Consider the following 27500-nt stretch of genomic DNA (forward strand, 5'->3'; position numbering starts at 1 on the left):
CTTCAAGGAATATGGGTGGCCTAAGGGAAATTGTACTCCAGGGTGATCTGCGTTTAGGGCACGGAAACTCTCATTGGGCTCAGCCAGGCAAAGGGCTGTGAGGGGAGAGTCTCCTAAGCAGCTCTTCCCCAGAGTCTTAGACAAGAGACTGACCAGAAACTCTCTCTGGCCAACAGTCTTTCCTTCTGAATCTTCCTGGAGCTCTCCCTTCCCCCACCGATCCTGAATGTTCCATTTGCCCCCCAGACACATTTTCTTGGTCTTGGCAAGTTCCTTGTCTACAAAACTGCCAAAAGCCCAGGCCCAGAGAAGCCATCAGAAATATAGCAGGAAGCAGAGCTGTAGAAGCGAAAGCTGGGGTTACCTGGGATAGAATATCCTTCAACCTTGTCCTCCTCGTGCTTAGGGCAGCAGGTACCTCCACTGCACAGTTTTCCAAATGCTATCGACATCAACAAGAACAAGGAAAACAAGAGGAAGATAGGAAATGCCTTCAAATCATCAAGGAACAAAGCATCCTTTTTCATTAATGATAGATGACTTAGAAAATCCTAATGAATCAGCAAAGACGCCACACGCGATCGTTGGCTTTGGCACTCTAGTGATGCAAGATGAACTCAGCAAAGCCAAGCATCGCATCGCTCTAAAGCAAAGCCCCCAAGCCCAAAGGAAACCAGAGACTTCCTTCTACATCCTTTCAAAATGCCTGAAATATCTGAGTCAAAATGCCAAGAGATGGCGACCATATCTAAAAATAGCAGTCTCACGAACGCCCTCTTTCCTATAGGAGACGGACACAAAACTGTGGGAATATCTTGGCCGTGCAGTGCCAAGATGAGATAAATGATGATCAGATGCAATGACCTCTGCCAACCTGAAAACTCCATATAAATGCTAGGTGTTACGGGGGCGGTTGTCATCGTCATTAAGCCAACTAAATGAATTTACAGATCCGGTGCCATGCTATTCAAGCTAACAGGGGCTTGCTTCATAATACTGAACAAAATAAAATTCGCTCAGAGGAAAATAAGATCTATAATCTCAAAGCAAATAATGGCAAAGGTAGGAATGAAAAGGGAATGGCGTTTCAGGACCTTCAATGGCATGATAAAGTTGTAGCAATCAAAACTGCTTGCAATGGTTTAGGAAACTGAAATTTTGATTTTGTGGAATAAGCTAGATAAGAGTGAATTAGAAATGATGGAATTTAATGACTTTTACCCAAAGATCTGAGATCTGGGAAGCAGTTTAGTGGGAATCAGGCTTAGAGATATATTTGCTAAATTTAATAAGCGAGAATCAGAAATGATCACACCCAGTGCTCCAGTGTATTAGATAACCCAACAACATTAAATTACCTAAGGAAAGAGTCATGCATTCCCCAAAACCAGCTGCAGTGTAATTTGTTTTTTTAAAGGGCCAGACAAACATCTTATATCAGCTATAACAACGTTACAAACAGCTATGTGTAACCCCAATATAAAGAGTCACCTCGTGTGTTGCTGCTTTTTTAATAGTTATGGCCTGGCAGAATTCTGAACTAAGCAAGACACGGTGAGAACAAAAGAGAAAACAGACTCCTTCAGTGGTATGAAACTGAAATGCTTCCTTAAAAAATCATGCATTAAGTATAAGATAAAATACTGTTGAATAGAGCGTTTCAAAGGTTTGGGAGAAAAGTCTAAGTTTGAAAGAAAACCCCTGAAACAATAAAATGCTCACACTAACGTGTTGTTAAGGAAGCGGAAACAAAGTGCGCGCCCATTGATTGGGGAAGGACTTCAATGATTTGTGTTATAGAAATGGAATATAACATGCCGGTGTCATAAGAAATGATGAATTGGAAGAATCATTAACAAGACTTATATGGGAGGTGTAGCCAAGAGAGTGGAGTCGAAGTAGGGAAAACTTGACGCTATGAGAATCCTCTCCAACCAACCTCAAAATAACAATCCAAAACAAAGACTGGATGGAAAGAGCCAACAGCGAGACAGAGTGAGGCAACTCTCATACAGAGAGCATCCTGAGAGGTAGGCAGAGAGGGTCGAGTGAGAAGAGAGCACGGCCAGCAGGGACCACGCCAAAGGTTACCTGGGCAAGCCAACACCAAGCTTCCCTCAGCCCACATCTACCGGTCTAGGTACTGAACCTGGGACAAGACCATGTCCAGCTCAAGATCCCACGTAAGTCAATAGCAGGGCAACCCCATGCTCACCCGGTAAAGTTCCAAATCCCAGCCCAAATCTGCAGTAAGGTTCGGAATGCCAGCACAAGGCAGTCTTTGCTGCACATCTGATCTGTGTAAGTCCAGAGTGAGGTCTCAAACCCCAGCCCAAGACGGTCCACAACGTGCCTGGCTTGTGTGAGCCCAGACCAAGCTAGCCCTTACCAAAGCTCAAAGCAAAGTTACTATGGTCCCCTGGGAAAGGCAATCCACAATGTGCCTGATCGAGCCCAGAGAACAAAAGCCTCTGCCCAAACCTGAGGCTACACTCTGAGTCCCAGAATTGGGCAGATCACAGTGCTCTGAGCTCTGCAAGCCAGTAGCACTCAGGGGTGATTGAATCAGCAGTGAGAGGGAGCTTTCAGAGCTCCCAGCCACCATACCACTGTGGAAGAACTGAAACTTACAGAAACCCAGAAATAGAGCTACCGTCAAGGAAAAACTGAAGTTAAAGAGAGTGCACTCTCTACCCTAAAAATAGGGCCCACCTTTAAGAAAAAGGCTGGGGAAATAAGAAACAATAAAAAACCTAACCACAGGAAATTTTTATGAAAACGAACAAGTCACAAACAGAAGGTGAAAGAAAAGAAAACATAGACAAGGCTTCAAAGAAAAATATGAATTGGTCTCAGGTTCTGGAAGAGCTCAAAAAGGATTTCAAAAGTAAATTAAGAGGCAGAGGAAAAATGGGAAGAGAAATGAAAGTAACACAAGAAGGAAATAATAGCAGAATTGGCCAAAGGAAAAAGGGGGTACAACAGCACATGGAAGAAAATCATTCCATAAAAATGAGAATTGGGCAACTAAAAGCTAACAATTTCATGAGACATCAAAAAGCACTAAAACGAAATCAAAAGAATGAAAAACAGAAGAAAAAGTGAAATATCTCACTGAATAAACAACTGGGTTGGGAAATAGATCCAGGAGAAAGAAATTAAGAATGATTGGATCATCTGAAAACCATGATTTAAAAAAAAAAGCCTTGACATCATAATACAAGAAATTGTCCAAGAAAACTGCCCTGATGTTCTTGAATGAGAGAGTAAAATAGAAATTAAAAGAATCCACAGATAACCTCTGGAAATAAATCCCCAAATGGCAACTCCCAGGAATATAATAGCTAAATTCAGAAGCCATCAAGTCAAAGAGAAAATACTGCAAGTAGAAAGAAACAATTCAAAAACCATGGAACTACAGTCAGGATTATACAGGACTTACCAGCCTCCACATTAAAAGGTCAGAAAGCTTAGAAACAGAAGGCGAAAGATCCCAGTTTACAACCTAGAACCACTTTCCCAGAAGAATCGAGTCTATTCTTTGGGGGGGGGCATCATTTAATAGAATAGATTTCTAAGTATTCCTGATGAAAAGACAAGACCTAGATGGAAAATTTGATGTCCAAACACAAAACCCAAGAGAAGCCTAAAAAAGTAAATAAGAAAGAGAAAATGGAAAGGCTCCACTAAGATGAAACTGTATGTATTATTATGTAGAAAGATGTTATTCGTGATTCTTAATGTGTTTATCAGTATTAGAGCAGTTAGAAGGAATATGTAAGACAGAGGTGTGGGAGTAAGTTGATTAGGATGATATATTTTCTTAAAAATCAAGGGATGAAAAAGAATATTGCACTGAGAGAAAAGGGAAGGGAGAAGTGGAATAGGTAAATTATTTCTAAAATATAAATTGCCCATATTAACAAAAGAGGAAATAGAATACCTAAACAAGCCCATCTCAGAAAAAAGAAATCCAACAAACCATCAATGAACTCCCTAAGAAAAAATTCCCAGGGCCTGACAGATTCACAGATGAATTAAGTGAAACATGTAAAGAACAAGTAATCCCAATGAGATATAAACCATTGGGGGAAATAGGCAGAGAAGGAATTCTACCAAATGCTTTTTATGTCCCAAATACAAGTTCTCCCCCCAAATTATATGAATCTATCTGGAGTGAAACGAGCAGAAACAGGAAAACCATCCACGCACACAAGAACTACAACTAAGTGACAAGAACGACCCAGAGCTTCACAAGAGCGTGGATGTGGGACTGGAAGCCCCTTCAGAACCAAGTACTCTAAACAGCTCGTTTTACCAAAGAGAGATCTGAGGCTCACAGAGAGAAGGGACTTGCCCAAGGGCACGCGGGTAGCTAAGCAGTAGAGGCAGAATCGCCATCTCTGTCGGACACTATTTCCACGACACCCTGCTGACGCCCACACCAAAAGATGCCCCAAACAATGGCCAGTCTTCACCCACGGAAGGATGAGGACATATGAGGACTCCTTCCTCTCACTGAGAAAGCAGGAGACTGGGCTGGGAATGGCCGGGGCACCACCAGACTTAATCAGTGTGCCCGCTCTTTCTTTTTTCCCTTCATTACAATGATGCGTAAATAGGGGAGCCTGTTAATGACTGTGCGGTCAAGTCTTAAAATACAAAGCTCTTCTGAAGCCTTCAGAAACAAGGACCCTCCATCCCTGAGGTTGGGCTAGTGAGGATGCGGCCTCCCTTTCATCTGCAGCATCCTCCCATCGTGCTCAAATCCGCGGGGAGAGAGATGATGCTGGGACCGGGACACGCCAGGCTTGACCGCGGGAGCTGCCGCTTCTGACGTCCACAAAGGATGAAGCAGGGCAGGAAGCTTGCCAACACCCTGAAGCACAACGACAAAACGCCTGTAAAGAGAAGGCGGCTCAGCGTGTCTCCTGAGGCTCCAGGATCCATCGCCTGCTGAGGCTGCGGATGATGACCGTCCGGTCCATTCCGCGGCTCCTCCCCAGGAGCTCCAATGACTGGAGGGGCCGATTCAGCTTGCGGCGCCGCCTGGGGGCGCACATTTCAACCGGATCAAACGCTCATGGACACGGAGGGTGTCCACCAGGGCCGGTGCTGGCCATCCATGGCGTTTACTAAGTGGCCCGAGCCATGGCCCGAGCGGGGGGGGGGGGGGGGGGGGGGCGAGGCTAGAACAGAGCAATCCCTCCCCTCAGTGGGCTCACATTCCATTTCCATCCGCCTCTGTGGCCCCTGAAAGCCTTTATCCAGAGCCAAGGATCTGGAACGGGCATCTGTGAGGTAGACTGGCCAGTCATTCACCCCAAGTGGCTTCCTCTGCCATCTTTTAAAGTTCCGCAGTTCGTGTACATGTCATTTACATGCTTAGTTCCATGTCCTGATTTTACATGTCCAAACACAGGATTCTGAGGAGGTGTCAAAGGGAGGGGGCGGGACACAAGAAGGGCCAAGAACAGCTGAGCTCGGGCTTGTGCCAGTCTAGCAGCTTCTCTCCACACACGACGGTGTGTGCATGTATGTAAACACATACATGTATATCCACATACGTAGGTCCAAAGTCACACTGCACAGGCTATGTTCATTCTGTCACGCATGTTATATTGCACATCCTAGCATAACCTGGCACCGCCGGCTCCGTCTAACACATTATATCGCACATATATAATGAATCGAGAGTTTTTCAATGGCCTGCTGGGTGCCAGGCACGATGCTAACGAGCTTGGCCAATATTATCTGACACAAGAAAACCCTCTAATGCCGTCAGGCTAATTGACTGAACCGCTAATGCTCCCCGGTAGGACCCTTTAATGGCTCGATTTCCCCTCTTAACACGGAGGGGCTCAGAGCCACCCTTGCTGCCTAGGGAAGGCCTGAATCCCTCCCAAAGTCTGTACCAGGCGGCTTGGGGAGTCCTAAAGTGGATCTTCATTGACAAGCCCCAGACCGACCCACGAAGAACATCTGACCCAAAATGGGTCCTTTAGAGTCTCTTCCTGCATTTTCGGTGTCAATGGAATAGCAGATTTTTGTTTTGTGTTAATTAAATGAGGCTCTTCACAGCTGTAGTAAGAAACATATTCCATGGATTGCTTCCACTCTTTTAGGACTAAGGGAGTAACTAAGGAAAGGCAAATAGCTTTGCCCCAGGCGAATGGCGTCCCACTTTCTCCTTCCCCTGCCTCAGGTCCAGGGTGGCCTCAGGGACACCTCAGCCCCTCCCGGGCCCTCCTCAACTGTGAGAGACAGCAGGATCAAGTTAGAAAATAACTGGGTTTTCGTCTTCCTTTCGGCCCAGCAGCTCAAACTCTTAACTTACATGAACAGAGCCGCCTCTTGGGGAATTTCTCTTCAATTAGAACGCTTCGGTTTGTTTTTCTCCCACCCAGGATATAGAATAGCTTGTACTATAATAATGAGGAGGAGGAGGATGACTAGCAATTATGTGGGGTCTTCCGGAAGGTGTGCAAAGAATTTTACAAATACTGTATTATTTCATTTGATCACAACAACATAGAGAGCTGAATGCTATGATGATCACCATTTTACAGTTGAAGAAACTGAGGCAGACAAGTCAGGTGACTTGGCCCAAGTCACACAGGGTCTAAGGCCTATTGAACTCAGGTCTCCCCTGAGGGCGGGTTGAGTGGTCTAGGTACCCTGCCACTTAGCACAAAGAGCTCTTGCCTGGATCTCCATAGAGAGGACTGGAGGATGCCCAGAAACTCTACAAGCATTCCAAGTAATAACGGATATGCCAGGTACAGAGGAGACAGCATCCCGCCTCCCGGAAAATACAGGAAATGAATCAAAAGCTTCACAATAAAACAATAACAAAAAGTGAACCGCTGAATGATCGTCTCCTTTATTTAATGCACTTCCATCCCTTTGAACCCTGGAGTCCTCGCTGCTGTCAAAGGCAGCAGCCTCTCCCTCCTCCCTCCCGCATGGCCCTCCTCTGCGGCTGCCTGCCGTATGCCTGGGAGCATGTGCACTACTGCTCCTCCAGGAAGCAGTCTGGGCAGACACCAAAGCCCTGCCACCTCCCACCTGGTCGCCCGCCTCTGCCCCTCTTATCTCTGTCCCAGGAGTCCTCCTGCTTCTGTGGCCCTGGGAGGCTGTTACCCACAATGCCATTCCAAAAGGTCAGCTTTCCCGTCCTGTCTTAGCCAAGGCCACTTCCATGGTGTTTCTGGTGATTGCCTGGGAGAGGACAGGTTTGTACTAGATGTTTACTGAGAGAAAGCAATGCCGCTCCTTCCTTATCTGTTGCCATAGATACGGTCCAAGGGACCGCTTTGTGGCATCAGTACTTCATTCATCCCTTCCACAGAATCGCCTGCCTGGCTACGAAGGGGCTTCAGGGTGCTCATCTCGGCCCTGCCCTAGGAAACCAGCCGAGAATGTGAGTAGACGCCAGCCATGGGAGGGCTGGGCTGGAGCCCCGACACCGAGCACTCTGGACAGCTGGAGCACTTCGGGGTCCCTCGGCAAACACGCGCCCAGAGTCCTGCTCTGGAGAATGTCTTCCTACACACAACACGCATGGCCCATCCCCATAGAAGACTGAATGTTCGCCTTGGCTTTATTGGCTCCTCTCTGGAGATCTCCCGGGTGGGTCTCAACCTGCGGCACCTCCTCCTCTCCTGGGCCTCTCGGGCTCTCGATATTTGGGTAAAGGAAGGAGGAAATAACCCAGCCATAGCACTGCTGGGTCTGTACCCCAAAGAGATAATGGACACAAAGACTTGTACAAAAATATTCATAGCTGCGCTTTGTGGTGGCCCAAAACTGGAAAACGAGGGGATGCCCATCAGTTGGGGAATGGCTGAACAAACTGTGGTATATGTTGGTGATGGAATACTATTGTGCTAAAAGGAATAATAAAGTGGAGGAATTCCATGGAGACTGGAACAACCTCCAGGAAGTGATGCAGAGCGAGAGGAGCAGAACCAGGAGAACATTGTACACAGAGACTAATACACTGTGGTATAATCGAACGTAATGGACTTCTCCATTAGGGGCGGTGTAATGTCCCTGAACAACTTGCAGGGACCCAGGAGAAAAAAAACACCATTCATAAGGAAAGGATAAACTATGGGAGTGGAAACGCCGAGAGAAAGCAACTGCCTGAATACAGAGGTTGAGGGGACATGACAGAGGATAGACTCTAAATGAACACTCTAATGCAAATACTATCAACAAAGCAATGGGTTCAAATCAAGAAAATATCTAATGCCCAGTGGACTTATGCGTCAGCTATGGGGGGTGGGGGGGAGGAAAAGAAAATGATCTATGTCTTTAACGAATAATGCTTGGAAATGATCAAATAAAATATATTAAAAAAAAAAGGAAGGAGGAAATAAATCATCAGCTTTCCAAGGGGGACTCCAGGGGTTGATGGATGAATCGGCAGCACGTGCCCATCAGGGATGCACCAGAGCCCAGGGGATGGTGTGATGTAGAGGAGGGGCCCGGGGAGAAGTTCTTTTCCTGCCCGAGGCACTGAAGGACCCCGTGGCCGCTCCCCCCATAAGATGCGAAATTATAGACAGTGTAATCATAATAGCTAACATTTCCTAGGCCCTGTGCTAAGTGTTTTACTGTCATTTCACTTGATCCTCGCAACAACCCTAGGAGGCAGCTACTATGATTATTCCTGTTTCACAGAGAAGGAAACTGAGGCAGGTGCCCAGGGTCCCGCAGCTAGTAAGTGTCTGAGGCCAAACTTGAGCTCAGCCAGGCCCAGCACCTCGCTCCCCAACCATCTACGAATCTCTCTGTGCTAGGTAGATAGAGAAACAGAGGATGGAGACAGAGGCAGGGAAGACGAACGACAGACAGAAAGAAGCTAGGTTGATAAGCAGGCACAGGAATGTCCACAGGATAAGATGCTCCAGCTGGAGTCGGGAGATCTGGGGTTCAGCTTCTGTCTCAGATACTCAGGTGTGTCCCTGGCCGAGTCACTACAACCTTGCTGGGACTCAGTTTCCCCCTCTATAAAATGGGGAGGTTGCCCTTGGCTAGTTATTCCACTCTCCCTCCAGGGAAGACCATCCCAGGCCTCTGCCTGGTGCTGAAGTCAGGAAATTGTAAACAGGGAGAAAGAACTCTGGGATGCTGGAGGACATTTTTTCATTGACCAGAAAGAATAGCCCCAACAGCCTTTGGTGACTTGCTTCACGTTCTGCCTGTAGCCTGCACTTGTCAGCAGGGGAAGTCCTCCAAGGGGTGGGAACAAGGGAGGAGGACGAAACAAAGTCGGGGGTGGGAGCGGGCACCTTCTCGGGCCTTGCCTTGGCTTCCTGGAGCAGCCAACAATGACTTTGCCCAGCAATGGAAGGAGCTTTTGTAAGAAAAGATATTCATTGTGAGCTAATTAAAAGGACAGACATCAAGGAAGGCCCCCACAAAGGCACGGATGCCCAAAGGCCAGGAAGGAGCTGTAAGTCCCTCAGACACAGGAAGGGGATTTCAAAGAATCAAATTAACGGGAAGAGATGACTGAGGTGCGATACGGCCTGAGGCAGGAAGGGCAGAATTCTCCAAACAACTTGGAATCCTCCGAAGCCCAGGGGAGGGGGACTGGCAGGGACCTGGCCAGTGCTTCACACACAGTCGGTGGGCATGGACTAAGCTCCTCCCATACACGGGCCAGGCACTGGGGAAGGGGAAGGGGAACAACCAAAAGGAAACCTTCTCTTTCTGTCACCCCATTTGACCTTCACAACAACTATTTTGAGGCATTTGGAGTTTGTACTCTATAGGCAGGGAAACTGAGGCTGAAAAGGAATTCCACTCCATAGAGCTCTCGGGTATCTGAGGTGGGATTTAAACCCAGATGGACTTGATTCCAGTCCTATTCCCGTGTCGCCAAAACTATGGCACACATGCCGAAGCATGCCAGAGGGGCGGCTCCCTTCCCTCTCTCCACGCCTGCCCAGGACATTTCTCACAGGACCCGCCCCTCTGCCCAGCAGCCCAATGGGAGCACTTCCTCCCTGCCCTGTCTGGGGGAAGAGGCTCCCTCTGATGTGAGGGTGGCAAGGTGGGCCTCAGTCTCTAAGGTCTCCATGCTGCCTGAGGAATGCCCGACGCCCTTGTCCTGAGCCTGGCGCTTAGCAGCTTGGTCAGCTGTGTCCGAGTCCTCATGACCCCGCACTCTGGTGCTGGCCCTCTCCTTCTCCGGCTCATTTTACAGCCGGGAATGGAAGCGAGAGGACCTGCCCGTGCCAATGGCCAGACGCAAGCTCAGGAAGGCGCTCGAGCCCCGGCGCTCTGTCCTGCCCTACACAGTCGCTGCTTAGTGCCTGGGGGCCTTCGCAGCCGCGCCAAGCCCCAGGACCGCAGAAGGCGCCCCACCTGAGCTCTAGAGCACGCGTGGGCTCCCTCAGCCAGGGCGGCGTCTGGGAAGGCAAAGGCGGCGCTCCAGCGCCCACATCCCTCCCTTGGGTGTTGGGGAGGCCCCGGAGCGCAGAGGGGCCCCGCTGGAGGGGGGCTCCGTGGTCCGGACGTCAAGGCGCTCTCCGTCTCCCGGCACCTCCACCTGGAGCCGGGAGGAACCCTGGAGTCGTCTGGCTCCCCGTCTTGTGGCGACTCGGCCAGTGACCTTCTGTGGCCGGGAACCCGGCAAGGCCCCAGGAGGCAAAAGGAAGCCCCAGGCCACCCGGGCTCCCCAGCAGCCACGGCCTGGAGGAGACGCGACGAGCACGCGTGTGGAAGCAGGAAATCCCAAGGGAGCCAAGATTCTCCCGTGCAAAGGGGTGACGAAAGGCTTCCTGTGGACGACGGGATCTTCTTGGGGACGGGAAGGAGGCCAGGGCAGAGGAACGGCTTGGAGGCCGGCCCGTAGCGTGCCCGCCCACCAGGCCGCCCTCCTCTCATCTGTCCCCGGGGAGCTTCCAGAGGCCAGTGAGCGGCTCCTGTGGGCCAGGCCCTGAGCTGAGCCCTGGGAAGCCACAGGAAGGCACGACGGCCTCCAAGAGCTGCCAAAGGCCTAGTTTGAAGACCGCGGGTCCAAAGTAGCCGGAAGGTGATTTGAACAAAGGGACCCACCTGTGGCTACCGCGGGGAGGCAGGGACTGTGAAGCGTCTCCGAAGGAGGCTGGGGGAGCTGAGGGGGTGAGGGGGAGGAAGGTGCAGCGTTCTGTGCGGGGGACAGCCTGTGCAAATGCACGGAGGTGGGAAATTGAGGCTGGCGGTCCATCACCGACAGACCAGTTACTAAATGCCTTGGGATTCAGCTGAAATGTGGCCCTGCCCCGGTGTGAGCCTGGGGGCTCTTGTGCCTCAGGCGAGGCCCCGCGAGGGACCACCCGCCGGCCAGAACCGGGCCGGGCAGCCCCGGCGGGCCAGCTGAGGAGGGGGGATCGGGGCCGCGGTCGGGGATGGGAGAGCCGCCAACCACGGGCCGGGCTCTTACCTGCTGGGTTTTCACGTGAGTGTAGCCGTGGTGAGTCCTGACGGGCCGCCTGGGGGGGCCGGAGAAGGGGAGCCACTTGGCACTGGGCCGCCCCACACAGCTGAGCACCAGGGGGAGATCCACCTGGCCGAGAAGGCGCACGATGAGCACGAAGAGGACCGCTGCCAGGCCGCTGGCCGCAATCGCCGCCTTCCTCTGCAGATTCAAGAGAAAGAAGGCAAAGGATGAGCGAGCGGAAGAGCGTTTCCACAGAGCCCAACAGAGTCCCGAAAGGGCGGCAAAGCCGTCCAGTGGTGGTCTGGGGGCGCCGGGAGGGGGCGCCGGCCTAGCACGTGCTCCAGGAAAAGAAGCCGAGAGGAGCTTCCTGGGCGACTGAGCTGCGGCCAAGAGCGGTCACCAGAGAGCCCGACTGCCCACACCCGCCCGTTGGCCACTTTCTCCTTAAAGGGGCCAAATGCCAGGAAGCTCGGTGCAGCACCGTCTCAGGCCCCTCGCTTTGCCCCCCCATTTCTCTGCAGCGCACCCCAGCTTCTGAGGGGCAGCAGGCTCCAGGGGTCAGGCTGGGACGCCTCTATGCTCTAATCCCGCCCACCAGATGGCTGAGCCTCGGTAAGTCACAGCCTCTCCAGGCCTCAGTTTCCCCATCTGTAACATGAGCTGGTTGGGCTTCAGAGCTTCAGGAGCCTTCCCTGAACGATAGGATCAGCCAGGCTGAAGCCTAGGGCAAGAAGGGGGGTCCAGGCCGGCTCCGGGCCAGCATCTTGGTGTTTGTCAGCAAAGATCCCGGTGGAGAGAGCCTGGCGAGTTCCTGTGATGCAGCAAGGCCGCAGCAGCCGCGGGGCTGGGCGCCAGAGGGGCAGACGTGCCCTCGACCTGAAGGAAGCCACTTCAGGGCCTTCCACTGGGGTCCCTTTGGTCGGCGTTCCGGGGCGCGCGATGCCGTCCAAGAACGTCGCCCCGTTCCAGCACTCCTGGAAAGCCGGAAGTGGAAGGCACGTGCCCAGGGCCACAGCGTCAGTCGGGCCCGGACTCGGCTGATGTTCCCATCTCTGGAGTCCGTTCTCTAGCCAGTGCTATGCTCCCTCTTCTGTAATGCCTCCACTTACCCCAAGGGCAGGAAGTCCTAGCTGGGATTCTGGGAACTTTGCCCGAGGGGAGGTAGTAAAAGGCAAAGGTGGAATTTGAACTCAAGTCCTCTGGCTCCGCACGCAGTGAGCAAGCTCTGATGTCGGGTGGTGCCTCTGCTACTTCTCAAGGCAGACAGCCGCTCCGTTCAGGGATAGGCTTTGCTTGTACCGTCCCCAGGTTCCCCCGTGTCTTTCCTCGTTTCTCACAGTGCCAGCCTTACCTGCCCTTCGCAGCCTGAGAAGGGGCTTTACTTCCCCCTGGGATACAATCGCTTCCAGGCACGAGAACGTCCTGTCCAGGCACCAGTGCAAGGAGGGAAGAGATGTCTGAGAGGAGCCCAGAGCCCGAGCCGGCTGGTGCCACCTCAGGAAGGGCCGGGCCTTGTCCAACACCCGTCCAGGAGCTTCCTGTCCAGCCGCCCAGCTGCAGGCCGGTCCTTCCAGACCACATTCCCAGTTGGTCCCAGAGTGAGCTCAGGTCTAGGCGCGGGTCCCTTTTCCTCGGCTAAGGCCAGCTTGGGGTCTGGCTCCAAAGCCTTCGGGTGCCTCGAGGAATCCATTAGTGGTGAGCAGCCTCCAACAAGTCCCGTCTAGGCAAGAGAAAAGAAGTCCGCCAGCTGAGTGGAGATGCCTCGTGAAAGCCTGGGTTGGCCAGGGAGGAGCTCCTGCAGGGACACAAAGGCCAGCCCGTCTGGGTCCTGCAGCCCGCTGGGCCGAGCAGTCCTTTCCCCCAGACAAGGTGGAGCTCCCCCCTCAAGCAAAATACTTGGGCTGCACCCCAGGGCTTTCTTGCCTGACTTATTTGTGTGGGGGTACGTGGGCTCTCTCGCGCCCTTGTTAGAGACTCAAGTGCCCTCAAAGGCTATTCCCCGGCTCTCAAGAATAAGACAGCCATTGTGATGGCCAAAAGAAAAGGCTTCTTGAGCCCCCTATAAAGTTGGTGTAGCAAGAAGTTCTCCTCTGGCTACTCAGAGCACATCGATGAAGCATTACAGACACTGGAATTATTGGGCACCTACGACGTACAAGGTAGGTGTCAGGGTCAGTGTTGGGGAGACAAATGCAAAAGGGGATGTTCCAAGAAAGCACCCCATTTGGATCATGGTGGCCACTGGATTCCTGAGAAGTCTTCAGGGCACCCTTTTGCTTTTGCACAGAGGTCCCAACTCCTCACCCTTCTGATCAGGATCTTTCTCGAGGATGAAACCTTTCAGGTAATTATTGAGGTTGGTTTTATTGTTATACTGTCAAAATTAATAGCATGAAAAGAAACTGATTATGGAAAAAGAGGTTTCCGCAGTTTATCACATACATGTGCCCTTCGTTCATTCAGCTTAAGTCATGACAGGACATACATTCCTCGAGGCAGGTACTAATGTATTTCTTTGTCTCCTGATTTGGAGCACAGGATTTAACTCAGGAAAGTTCTTAACAAATGCTTATTGATTAAGGAAAACTAAAAAAACAAATAGGATATGAAGTTAGCTAGGTGATTCAGTAGATGGAGAGCCAAGCCTGGAGATGGGAGCTCCTGGGTTCAAATCTAACCTCAGACACTTCCTAGTTGTATGACTCTGAGCAAGTCACTTAACCCCAATTGTCTAGCTCTTCCCACTCTCCTTCTTTGGAACCAAAACCTTGTGTCCATTCTAAGACAGAAGATGGGGTTAGTAAATACATAAATCTGAATGAATCATTTCAATATTCCCAACAATAGCTTACCATCTCTTTTGGGAATCAAAGAGCATTCCAGATTATCTTTTAATGGTCATTTAAAATTCAGCATTATTAAGCCAGTGGAAATAATCAACAACTTTAGCAAAGTTGCAGAATACAAAATAAACCCGCATGAGTCATCAGCATTTCTATGTATCTCCAACACAGCTCAGCAGCAAGAATTAGAAAGAGAAACTCCATTTAAAATCGCCCGAGACAATATAAAATACTTGGGAATCTATCTGCCGAGACAAACACAGGAACTATGTGAACTACAAAACACTCTCCACACAATTAAAAGCACATCTAAACAATTGGAAAAACATTAACTGCTCATGGGTAGGATGAGCTAACATAATAAAAATGACCATCCTACCCAAACTTATCTATCTATTTAGTGCCATACCCATTGAAGTACCAAAAAGCTTTTTTACTGAATTAGAAAAAAACATAACAAAGTTCATTTAGAACAACAAAAGATCAAGGATATCCAGGGAAATCATGAAAAAAAAAGCAAAGGAAGGAGGACTTGCAGTCCCAGATCTCAAACTATACCATAAAGCAGCAGTCATCAAAACAAGTTGGTACTGGGTAAGAGACAGAAAGGAGGATCAGTGGAATAGACTGGGGGAAAGCGACCTTAGCCAGATAGTATACGATAAACCCAAAGATCCCAGGTCTTGGGACAAAAATCCACTATTCGATAAAAACTGCTGGGAAAATTGGAGGACAGTGTGGGAAAGATTAGGCTTAGATCAACACCTCACACCCTACACCAAGATAAATTCAAAATGGGTGAATGACCTGAATATAAAGAAGGAAACTATAAGTAAATTAGATGAACACAGAATAGTATACTTGTCAGATCTTTGGGGAAGGAAAGATTTTAAAACCACACAAAAGCTAGAAAAAAAATCACAAAATGTAAAACAAATAATTTTGATTATATCAAATTAAAAAGTTTTTATACAAACAAAACCAATGCAACCAAAATTAGAAGGGAAGTAAAAAATTAGGAAACAAACTTCATAATAAAAACCTCTGACAAAGGTCTAATTACTCAAATCTATAAAGAGCTAAATCAATTGTACAAAAAATCAAGCCATTCTCCAATTGATAAATGGGCAAGGGACATGAATAGGCAGTTTTCAGTTAAACAAAACTATTAATAAGCACATGAAAAAGTGTTCTAAATCTCTTATAATCAGAGAGATGCAAATCAAAACAACCCTGAGGTATCACCTCACACCTAGAAGATTGGCTAACATGACAGCAATGGAAAGTAATGAATGCTGGAGGAGATGTGGCAAAGTTGGGGCACTAATGCACTGCTGGTTGAGTTGTAAATTGATCCAACCATTTTGGAGGGCAATTTGGAACTTTGCCCAAAGGGCACTAAAAGACTGTCTGCCCTTTGATCCAGCCATAGCACTGCTGGGTTTGTACCCCAAAGAGATAATAAGGAAAAAGACTTGTACAAGAATATTCATAGCTGCACTCTTTGTGGTGGCCAAAAATTGGAAAATGAGGGGATGCCCTTCAGTTGGGGAATGACTGAACAAATTGTGGTACATGTTGGTGATGGAATACTATTGTGCTGAAAGGAATGATGAACTGGAGGGATTCCATGTGAACTAGGATGACCTCCAGGAAGTAATGCAGAGTGAGAGGAGCAGAACCAGGAGAACATTGTACACAGAGACTGATACATTGTGGCACAATCAAATGTAACTGACTTCTCCATTAGTGGCCATGCAGTGATCCTGAACAACTTAGAGGGATCTATGAGAAAGAACACTGTCCACATCCAGAGGAAAAACTGTGGGGGTAGAAACACAGAAGAAAAACAACTGTTTGAATACTTGGGTGGAGGGGACATGGCTGGAGACTCTGAATGAACATCTTAATGCAAACACCAACTACATGGAAATAGGTTCTGATCAAGGACACAAGTAATATCCAGTGGAATTGCAAGTCAGCTACACAAAGGGTGGGGGGAGGGGAGGGAGGGAAAGAATATGATTCTTATAACCAAGGAATAATGTTCTAAATTGACTATATAAAATTAAAAAAATTCAGCATTATTTTTCTCTTCCTCTGGCAATATTAATGGTCTGGGTGCATTCTTATCTTTCAATCCAATTCAAGCCTGTGATACAAAGACCAAAGCTCTGTGTGTGTATGTTCATGCATGTGTGTGCTCTAATTCATCGAGTGTGCCAAAGAGAGGAAGTGAATACAGCTCCTTTCATTTCATAGCCAACATCCTTTCCACTTCGTCTGATCACCTTCATTTTACACATGAGGAAAATGAGGCACAAAGGTACAGGGCAGGTGACTTACTCAGGGTCACACAGGTAGAAAATGTGAGAGATGGGATTGTTGCCCAGCTCATACAATTACTGGATCATAGGATTAGAGACTGAGAGCAGGAAAGGACCTTGTGGTCCAACCTCAGATGAGAGAGAGTATAGAATAATGTTTAGAATACTGGCTATGGGGTCAGAATGATTAATCTCCTAATCAACAAATATTGATAAAATACTTACTATGTACCATGTACTATGCTAGACACAGGAGATGCGAGGGCAAAGAAGGAAAAAATCCCTTCTCAGAAGAATACCAACTAATGGTGAATATAACAAATGCACATAACATAAAGGGCATAAATATTAAATACACATCGTATATATGTAAATATATACATATAATGCATGAATACACACAGACAAGAAGTAGTTAAATACAAGGGAGTATGGGAGGAAGAGCATAATTTAATTGAAGGGAACTGGAAAAGCTACATGTTAAAGATGACGCATAGGCTATATTTTAAAAGAAGAGGAGAGGGTCTCTTTGGGGTAGAGGTAAGGAGGGAGATCATTCCACACACCCCCAAACTACATGTATTACTTTAAGATTCTAGTATGATTACTCATTTCCACATTGTTCGCCACATTCCACAGTGCTCTGAGGGAAACCCCTGTGGTTCAGTGGGAATTTCAAGTTCAAGAAACACAGACCAGTGGCAAAAAATTGGAAATGGAGAGGGTGTCCCCGATTAGGGAAAGGCTGAACAAACTGTGGTATCTGTTGGGGATGGAACACTCTTGTGCTCAAAGGAACGATGAACTGGAGGGATTCCATGTGAACTGGGACGACCTTCAGGAAGTGATGCCGTGCGAGGAGCAGAACCAGGAGAACATCGTACCCAGCTGGATACACAATGATCCAGGACAATTCTGGGGGACTTATGAGAAAGGATGCCATTGACCTCTAGAGAAAGGCCTGCGGCAATAGAAATCCATGATTGAGAAAACATATGATTTACCACTTGTATAAATGGGTACAGGACTTGGGATTTTGGTTTTACAAGATGACTCTATTACAAAATGAATAATATGGAAATCGGTTGCAAGTGGTAATACATGTATAACCCAGTGGAATTGCTTGTCAACTCCGGGTGGGGGGAGGGAGATAACATGAATCATGGAACCATGGGAAATTTTTTTAATATGTTAGGAAAAGAAACATAGACCAAGACCACAAGTCTCCCTGGGATGCCTTTTTTATATAATAGGACTCTACAAAAATATATATGGTTGAAACACTTCAGGAAGCCTATCTGTTACACTGGGTGCTACACAGATGATTCTTCCTGAAGTGTGGTGGGTAGTGAAAGCTCTTCAGAGATTAAAGTTAATATAAGCATTGAGGGTGTATTAGAGGACACAACAAAGGGGCAATATTAAGCCTTTTAGATCTATTTTATGACTAAAATGAAAAAAACACTCCACTGCTTTTTAATCTACCTATAGCTTATCCCTGCTTTATTAGAAGAATGCTTTGAGCTTTGAAACAAGACTGTTTTTACAGCAATTGAAAACAATCACAGGAGCTGGGCCAAGTTGCCTTCATTTTGTGACCTGAGCAAAACTGGTTTGTTGCTTGGAGTCTTATCTAGTCCTTATAACTTGGATTTAATGCTACTTCTCATCAAGTAGCATTTTCTAAATTGTGCGTGTTTCCCAAAATGATGAGATTGAGGTGGGATTGATGGCTGAGGCTTCTGAGAAGCAGCCTGGTAGAGTGAGCACTAGACAAGGAGCCACCTTCAACTCCTGATTTTGCCAGTTACCAGCTGGGTGACCATGGGAGAGTCATCAGACCTCTCAGTCTTAGTCCGTTCTCTCAGACTTCGATTTACTCAGTTATGGGTCACGTCATTTTTAATCCATCTGAAAATTTCAAAACAGGTTTTCATCCTATGATGAAACAAGTGAGGAAATTCACTTCTACAAACCTATTTATTTCAGTTCTTCCTTAAGTTAAGCTTTAGGGATCCATGGCTTCATGGATGTGGTCACCTCATGCACTGGGTCATAGGTTCAAATGGCCACAAATTTCAAGCTAGAATGGAAATAAGAGGACTTCTGATGCAACTCCTTTATTTTACAAGGTCACCATCTAGCCCAACCCAAGGATTCCTTCTACAATATCTAGCCCAAGTGTTCATCGAGCCCTGGTCCAAAAATGACTAAGAAGGATAAATCCACAATCTCCTGAGAAAATCCAGCCATGTTCTAAATAGCTCTCAAAAGAGCCAAGCCTAGAGATGGGAAGTCCTACGTTCAAATCTGGCCTCAGACACTTCTCAGATGTGTGACCCTGGGCAAGTCACTTACCCCCATTGCCTAGCCCTTACCACTCTTCTGCCTTGGAACCAATAGGTTCCAAGATGGAAGGTAAGGGTTTTAAAAAAAAATAAAATAAATAGCTCTCATAATAAAAATGTTGTCTTCCACACACTAAATCTATTCTTTTTTCAGTATCTACCCAATTAGTTCTGCCCTCATCCAAATTATGAAAAATGAAGACACCTAATACACCTCTCCTTCAGGGTCTCCTTTTTTCTAGACTAAGTATCATTTCCTTCGGTTGAGCCTACGTGGCATGAGCCCAAGCTACTTCTTCATACTTTTTTTTTTCATTCTTTGGATATTCTTCGGCTTTCTTCAGTTCTTCAATGGCCTTCCTAAACTGGAGTCCCCAGACATGAGCATGACATGGGTTGATTAGTGTTCAGTGGAACTCTTCCTTTCTTGATTCTGGACAATGTGACTCTCCTTACAGAGTTCATGGCCACATCATCTTTGCCGGCAGCCACTGCTCAGTCTAGTGCTCATATCTTCTCAGGGTTTTGAGCTTGGTAGAAGCCACCAGAGCTAGTATTGCACTGACAGTAGTCAAGAGCACAAGGTCACCATCAAGACGCATCAGAGGGAGATTTTGCTACTCCCCGTTCACAAGTCCCCCAGTTAAAAGCATGTCTCAAGGTAGGAAGGGAGAGAGGATAGAGGTGTAAGGGGGGACATTAAACTAGATTTTTCTGTGAAAATTACTGATGGGGTTCCTTTATCTGAATCGTAGTGAATCAACTTGCTGGCACATCTCAGTAAAACGCCGGTAGCTTCCAATTGCCCCCAGTACTCCATTATAAAACTGTTTCATGAGGAAATTCTTTCCCCATGTGGCCCTTTTCTACCTTTTCAGTCATGGGACATATTAGTCCTTCCACATACTTTCCTACTTCAGCCTTTTTCCTGTTCCTCACACAATGCGTCCTACAGTGACTTGTCCAAAGTCCCAAAGAGAGTGAGCATCTGACCTCAGTTTCACAGCAGGTCTACCAGCTCTAAAGCCAGAATTCTTTCTCTTGTCTCTTGGGGCTGCACCTCGGGCAATGGTGAATTCATCATGCAACACTAACATCTTGTGCCTGGGTTCTGTGAGCTGCTTAATGTGCCCTGTTGAGTAAACACAGCTTTACAAAGAACAGATACTGGATGGCGCTGGGAGCTGTCCTTGGTCCTGAAATGGTGCCTATCTCACATCAGAAAACCAGACGTGACTTCAAATGCATACACAAGGCCAAAACAGAAACGGGGTGAGAATTTGTGAACTTTCAGCTTGGCAGATCACTGCTGCCACTTACCAAAGCTCCCACCTGATTGCAGCTATTTTGCACCTACAGAAAAGAAGTTTATGGGGGGAAATATTATTCCCCAATTTTTAACCCCTGATCTGATAGCAATTCTCCATTCTTTTTTCCCCAGCCAAATGACTAGAATAGGAATCGGATTTTATGGGTGTCAGAAAGAATGTAAGCCATAAAGCTGGCATCTGCTCAGCCCTGGCATCCATATTTACAATTGTAAATGTCCATCAATTTTTCCTTTTGAACAGGCTGATTCTTGTAGGAAATGTTGCTCTTCCAAGCTAGGGTAGTAAGAGATTTTTCCAGGTCTGCAGGTGTTTATCAAATTTACGATGGCTTGAATAAAATTGACCCAGAATGGCTTCTGCATAGCCTAAAATGACATGGCTACACTAGTGTGACTAAGGCAGAGTGACCATGCCACTCCACTTAAGAACCTTCATCAGTTTCCTGGTGCTTCCAAGAAAAAAGTTTTGCCAAGTTTGGCATTGAAAGTCCTTTGCAATCTGCCTTTCCAGCCTTGCTGCCACATCCCTCTCCTTTATGTACCTGTCATGGAAACGCCATCTCCTTCTATGTAAAGAGGTCTGGTTTTCCTTTCAAAGATAGTGAAACCCAAGTTGGGGCTCGATCAGACCAGAGATTTGAGGCTCAGCTCACAGACCGCCCCTGCATCCTCCCTGAAAAGCTGACCAAACGGACTATTGCTGAATGTTAGTGTCTACATGTGTCTCATTCACTTCCTCTGCCAACTTGACCCCCAAACAAGCCTGAGTCAGGCTTAGTCTAGAGTGGTTCTCTACATCGATGGCTCTATCGTTTGGATTTATCTAACTGGCTATCCATCAATTTATCAATCTCATCTATCAGTCTGTCTACAAGCAGTGCATTCCTGTTATAATAGGTTCTGGAATTACAGAGCAAAACAAAACAATCTTGGACTTGAGGAGCTTCCTCTCTGTCGCAGGAAACAATATATGCAAATATCAGTGTACGTAAAATATATTTTCAGTATCAAAACCTAGAAAAATGGATTCCTGGTCATTTTCTGATTTCATCAGATGCTCTTTTGCTTCTGTGAGTCGGGGAAGCCCCAATCCACTCCCTCCTCACTTGCACCTATTCAAAATCCATTTCTTTAAGTTTGGCTCAGATACTCATATACCACGTCCTCTATGAAACCTGCTTTGATTCCCATCCCATTCCTCAGCCCATACTGATGAAAAGTAGGTTCCTCCCGTTGTTCCTCTATTTCTCCCATCAACACCACTGTTTGGGTACATGCTATATTCCTCAACTCTGTGGTAAGTTTCATGAGGGCCCGGGCCATGGTGTCCCCCATTTTTGCATCTTTTGTATTTCAAAAGAGTTTTGCACACATTAAGCACCCAATAAATTGAATTCTTCACTAGTTACTTCCCCAGACATGCTTAGAATGGCAGCCCAAGCTTTTGTTTTCCAACTAGTGCATAAAATGGAGGCTGTGTTGCTCTTCAAACTGATGAATTACCCTAAGGAATGAAGAAGCTGTGGTGCTTTCATTTGGCATCTGGACCAAATTGCATTTCTGGTCCATGTCTGATCTGTGCACTCCCTTCAGGGTCCTGTCGCCCCAGTGATTCAAATACACAAAGGGATCTATGATTGTGACCAGCTCCAAAGTTCCCTCCAGTGGTGCAGACCCCAAGCCACTCATCTCTGTACATCTCGGGCAGCTGATCCATGTCCTGCCATAAGCGCAGCTCATGATATCCATCCTCCACACTGCAAGTCTTCCTCGCTTTCTCTCGACATTGCCGGGGGGCCAATGGAGCACCCGGTTATGCAGCTGTCATCCCTCACCCTCATCGTAGGCTAAGCCCATCATCTCTTACTATCTTCCATTTCCTCAATGACATCTTTTTTTATTCCTCTCTCCTTCAAACATCCTCTCTGCTTATATAATAGGTTGCAGTCTGTCACACGCACCATGACCTCTCCATGTTCCTTGGTCTGTCCCCAGTGTGTGTGTGCAATTGTGTTTGGGGATCCGGTGCTCAGAACAGAGTTGTGCACAAAGCAATAACTTAAGAAATGGTTGTTAAAGTCAATTAAATGATGGCATTTGGAGCTGGAAGGAGCTTCCAAGATTCTCTAGTCCAGTTCTCTCTTTTTCTTTTCTGTGAGAACACGGAAGCCCTGAGCCATGATGTGATTTGTCCGTGGTTGCATAGTGAATAGTAGAAGGGGGGTCTGTCCCAGGGTCTCGGACTCCACATTCAGCCCACTTTGCTGCTGATGTTTGATCCAGGAGCCCTTCTTAGGCTTGTCTGGCCACCGACGAGGGAGGAGAATGAGGAGGCTCCTCCTGGGTGACAGCCAATGGCACTGAGCTGTGCCACTGAAATCAAGGGTGCATATTCCTTTGGAAGGCAAAGTGTCTCTCTCCCAGCACTCCGCACTGAAGGGTCACATGCTTGTTCTTATTTTTAAGCACGTTTATTGGGCTGTGGAGGTAATCTGCCAAACCCAAATGTTGGTCCAGCAGAATTTGACATTTTCACGCCTTTTGTTATTTTTAGGTGAGACTTTGCAAATCAGGCCCGGTCCTGCTTTTTGACAAAAAAAAGCCTTTCTCTGCCACAGAAAAGTAGATGTGCCGCAGCTCAGCAAGCCAGGGCAGTTTTTATCTGCAAAAATCTACCTTTTGACAGAGCCAACAATAGAGGCGAGAAAGAGGCGAGCACGCACAATATTTCCTCCTTCTAAAGTGGGATTTTTTTCTCTTTCCCCCATGGGTTCTGCAAATGGCAATGTGTTTCATTCCCTTGTGACTCTGACAGCAGGGCCTGAATACTTCGGAATATATCACTTTTTATTGCCTTTTATATTGAATTACTATGGGAGAAAAATCCTTTTGTGGAAATTCAAAATCAAAATACTTTCAGAGCCTTTTTGAATCCACCTCCAGGACATAAAGAAAAGCTGGGGGGGGGGGAGCATCATTCCCCAGTGCTTAGTGATCCCAGTTGCCTCACCCATGAAGAAAGGGATCCTTTAGAAAAAAGGAGACATTTCTGAAGGCTGACTTGAATGATTAGAGAGAGCCAAAGGAGGCTCTCAAAGGAGGGAGTGGGTGCGAGGATGAGAAGCTGTCACTGGCTTCTCTCCAGTCTATGCCTGGAGTAGAGTGCGCATTCTCCATTGTGGAGACACCAGATTCTGATCAAAGTCAAAGCCCTGAAGGACAGTCTATTTAAAACGGCATTCGAAGACAGAAAGAAAGCTGGGTTTGGACTCGGGGTTCACCAGCCCAGCTCTGTCACTCGATAACTGGAATCTTCAGGCACACCCTTCACTTTCTGGAGCCTCATTTAGTGGTCTAGACAATAGGTTCCCTCCAGTTCTAAAATCGCACAAGCATAATTTCGTTTCATGCATTTACGAAGCTCTTACTCCAAGACTCCTTACAAGAGAGGCATCAGGGACCACAAGAGGTCCGCCTCGAGGAGCTGCCACAATGAGGGGAGAACATAAACTGAATCTGAGCCAGCGATTGTAGTGGGAGTGCACGAACTGCCCTGAAGGCTTCGTGGGTGGTAGCAAGGAGGAAAACTTTGAAGGACGCTTGTGATTCCCAGAGACGAGGGGGAAAGGCAATGACGGCAGACAACAGCCTGGAAATGGAATGGAATATGCACGGAACAGGAAGCTGGTATGGCTGAAGGATGGAACTCTGTCTAGAAAGGGAAGTTGGACACGAGAAGAAGAGCTTTCAATGCCAAATGGGAGAGCTGCTATTTCCTCTTTGGTGCTACATCAGTAGGAGAGAAATGGGATGGTGAAATAAGTCCTGGCCAGTCTTGGATTTGCCATTAAAATGGCTGTGGAATCGGAGAGAAGTCATTTCCCCTCATCTGGCCCTGAGTGTTCTCCTTTGTAAAATCACGGTCCTGGGTCACATGACCACTAAGGGCCGAGCTGTGGGATTCAATGAGTCGTCTTGGTCATGTTTCTCTAGTTTGGGAGCAAGACTAGAAAGAGCCCCGTTTGCCTGAGGACTTTGGGCCCTCTAACGCTTGGTGCCAAGGTCTTCTCTATCTCTTGGGAGTCAGGAGAAGATGCTCTGTTGTTGTGTGTTCACTGTAAAGTTGACTTCTCCATTAGCCATCCACCATGAAGATTCAGGCGCAATAGAGATCCCATGTCTTGGTTCTTCAAGTCAACTTCTGTAAGATGCCACTTTATGAAAATGGAAACCTCTCCAATGGTGAGGAGAGCTCCTCACCAAACCCAGATATTCTGCTGCGGCCCCCGGGAGCCCCAGCTAGTGACTTTCTATGGAAATCAAAGACATGCAGGGGAGAATCCTGGGTTAAATCCAAGCCAGCCCATTACATACATAGTGAAGGGCCCCAAATAGGTTGCCATAAATCAATTCCATCCAGTAAGTTCTGACTGAGCAACTCTGGGACTGCCGGCGCACTCCATGGATAGAGAATTGCCCTTCAAATTAGTAAGAACTGAATTCAAATCCCACCTCTAAACCTGGTTGTGTTCCTTGGAAAAACTGCCCACCTCTCGGGGTCCCAGGCATTCTCCTCCTCTAGGACTCAGACACGGGTCTGCATTGCCAGAGGACTTTGCTATATCAATGGCGTCACACAGTGGTTTAAAACTATGTAACATGCTGAGTGTTGGTGACATACAATCGCAAAGGAAGCTGCCTCTGCCATCAAGTCATTGATGGGGAGAAGCACAAGGGGAGGGTGAAAAGCATGTCCAGAGAAGGAAACGGGAAAATATGTCCAAAGATCAGGGGAAAATATGGGGCTACCGAGTTTTGTGCAGGAATCTTGCAGGGCGCTAGGGAGGGAGAACATGTTGAGCGAGGGTGGTGGACAGCCTGGGCAAAAGCAGCATGGAGGTGGGAAATGGCGTGTCCCAGGCAACATCACTTGTTTTCATCTTCGCCAGGTGGTGGTGGTGGTTGCTTTTCTTCAAATGCTGAATAAATTGCCACAACTTCTTCCGATACAAGCCAAAAATACACACACGGATCTGAGCCTTTTCTTTAAAACTGAGAAGATCCGCTCTCAAAACAAGAATTAAAATATGTGGAGGCCCATTCCCAGAAAAGACCGGAAACGTGTCTGTCCTCGAGAGTTTCTCTTACGTAAAAAAGGTGTTATTTCGGCACTGGCAGTTGTGCTTCATGAGTAGCCTACTCTAGAGCTCCTCTCCAAATGTTCCTGGTCATCCCCAGATCGGGAAAATGATTGCCTAAATGGCTAGAAAACTGGGCGTACCTTTGACCCAGCAATGCCCTTACAAGGTCTACGTCCCAAAGAGCTCCTTGTAAAGCACATCTACGCCAGTGGGGACAAACTATTGGAAATTGAGGGGGAGTCCATGAACTGGCTGGGGATGGCCGAGTCATTTGTGGCGTCCTGAGTGATGACGCACTCTTGTGCTGTGAGAAACGACGAGCAGGAAGCTTTCAGAAACATCTGGGAAGCCCCAGGAAGGGAGCAGAACCAGGAATGCGTCGTAGACAGCAGCAGCATTCAGTACCATGGTGATGAGCACCTAGGAATGACTTGGCAGCTCGGATCAAGGCAGCTCCAACGGCCTCATGACGAAGATGCCGTCTACCTCCAGAAAGAGCATTAATGGACTCTGAGGACACATTGAAGGCCAATTTTCTCGTTTGGCTTTTCTTGTCCTTTTGCGACATGGCTAATAGAGAAGCAGGTTTTCTATGACCTCATGTGCATAACTGAGAGATTGCTCACCTTCTCAGGGGATGGAGGGGGCCTGAGGAGGGGCCAGAGAATTTGGAATGCATTTTTAAACGAGATTGTTAAAAGTAAATGAAAATTCTAAATGGTGGCCAATAGTACAGGGAGCACTCGTGGCGTTCCCGATGCACAGGCACCGTGCTGAAGATAGCGTAAGCATTCGCTCCCAATAAATACATCCTGATATGGGTGCCACTGGGCCGTCATGTTATGCACACCCAAAAATACAAAAAGGAACATCTAAAGAAGTGATATAAAGATGTGATGAACATTTTTCAATAATTTATTTGAAATCGTGATTCTTTTTTTAAAAAAACCCTTCCCTTCCATCTTGGAATCAATACTGTGCATGTGTTGGTTCCAAAGCAGAAGAGCAGTAAGGGCTAGGCAATAGGGGTGAAGTGACTTGTCCAGGGTCACACAGCCAGGAAGTGAACCCAGGACCTCCCGTCTCTAGACCTGGCTCTCCCAGCTGCCCTCTGAAGTACTGCTTCTTGCCCTCTTTGCTAGTCTTTGATGTCATGTGATTGAAGGTCCTTCATTCTTCTTTTGATCTTGCTAAAACGTGTTGTGATCTAGAAGCTGCTACGGTCGAGTCCAAGCTGTTTATTTTGACACTCGATTTGGGCAGCGCCTTGGCTGGAAGGAAAGGCACAGATTCAAACTAGAGGAAACGCAGTATTGGCTGCAGTTATTGAATCATGGCCCCCCACCCAATTATGAAGACGCCATTGAGGTGAAAGTGAAAGCCGCCTCCCATTGGATTGGGAATGGGGGAAGGTTCAAGACAATTCTGTGAACTGAATTCAGCTCCCTCATTTCACTGGTGAAGAAAATCAGGTCCTGAGTAGTTAAGTGATGGTCATAGCTAGGAGGTGCTGAAGACGGAATTTGAACCCAGGGCTTCCTGAGTGCAAGTCTAGCATTAGGCTCTACCCTAATGCCCTGCTTCATTCATATCTGGGCATTATTTCCTCAGGGTTAACGTTAAGCCTTCCAGACAGGATCTACCAGAGTGAGGTATAAGACCAGGAAGGTGGTCCCAACATGGGGCACGTCCAGTTTGGGCAGGTCAGAACAATAAACACTCACATTTCTAGAGCACTTTAAAGTTTGCAAACTGACCCTTTACATGTTATCTCACTGAGCCTCTTAACAACCCTGTGAGGTAGGGATTATGATGATCTCTCATTTTCAGGATAAGAAAACCGAGGCAGGCACAAGTGAAATGAGTTACCCAGGGTCGGGCAGCTAGTAAGTGACTGAGGTAGGATTTGAACTCAGGTCTTCCTAGCTCCAAGTCCAATGCTCTTTTTATTGTGACAGCAGCTGCCTGGGCCATTTTGACTGGAACGAAGGGATTCTTATGAAACAAAGCTCGAAAGGTATGTAGGAACTGTATTGGCAAGCGCTTCCAAGGTTGCCTAAGGAGTTTGGATTTG

The 27500-nt window shown here is 47.5% G+C and overlaps 1 protein-coding gene across 2 annotated transcripts in view; it reads right to left on the bottom strand.

The window, feature by feature from the left end:
• ST6GALNAC3 (ST6 N-acetylgalactosaminide alpha-2,6-sialyltransferase 3) overlaps nucleotides 1-27500 on the bottom strand; it is a 464848-nt gene that overhangs the window by 290370 nt on the left and 146978 nt on the right. For both annotated transcript variants that reach the window (XM_056814902.1, XM_056814903.1), the window contains exon 2: nucleotides 11441-11635. In XM_056814902.1, the coding sequence (XP_056670880.1) occupies nucleotides 11441-11635 (195 nt within the window). The remainder of the gene's footprint in view (nucleotides 1-11440; nucleotides 11636-27500) is intronic.

Source organism: Monodelphis domestica, chromosome 2 (assembly GCF_027887165.1).
Source record: "Monodelphis domestica isolate mMonDom1 chromosome 2, mMonDom1.pri, whole genome shotgun sequence".
NCBI lineage: Eukaryota > Metazoa > Chordata > Mammalia > Didelphimorphia > Didelphidae > Monodelphis > Monodelphis domestica.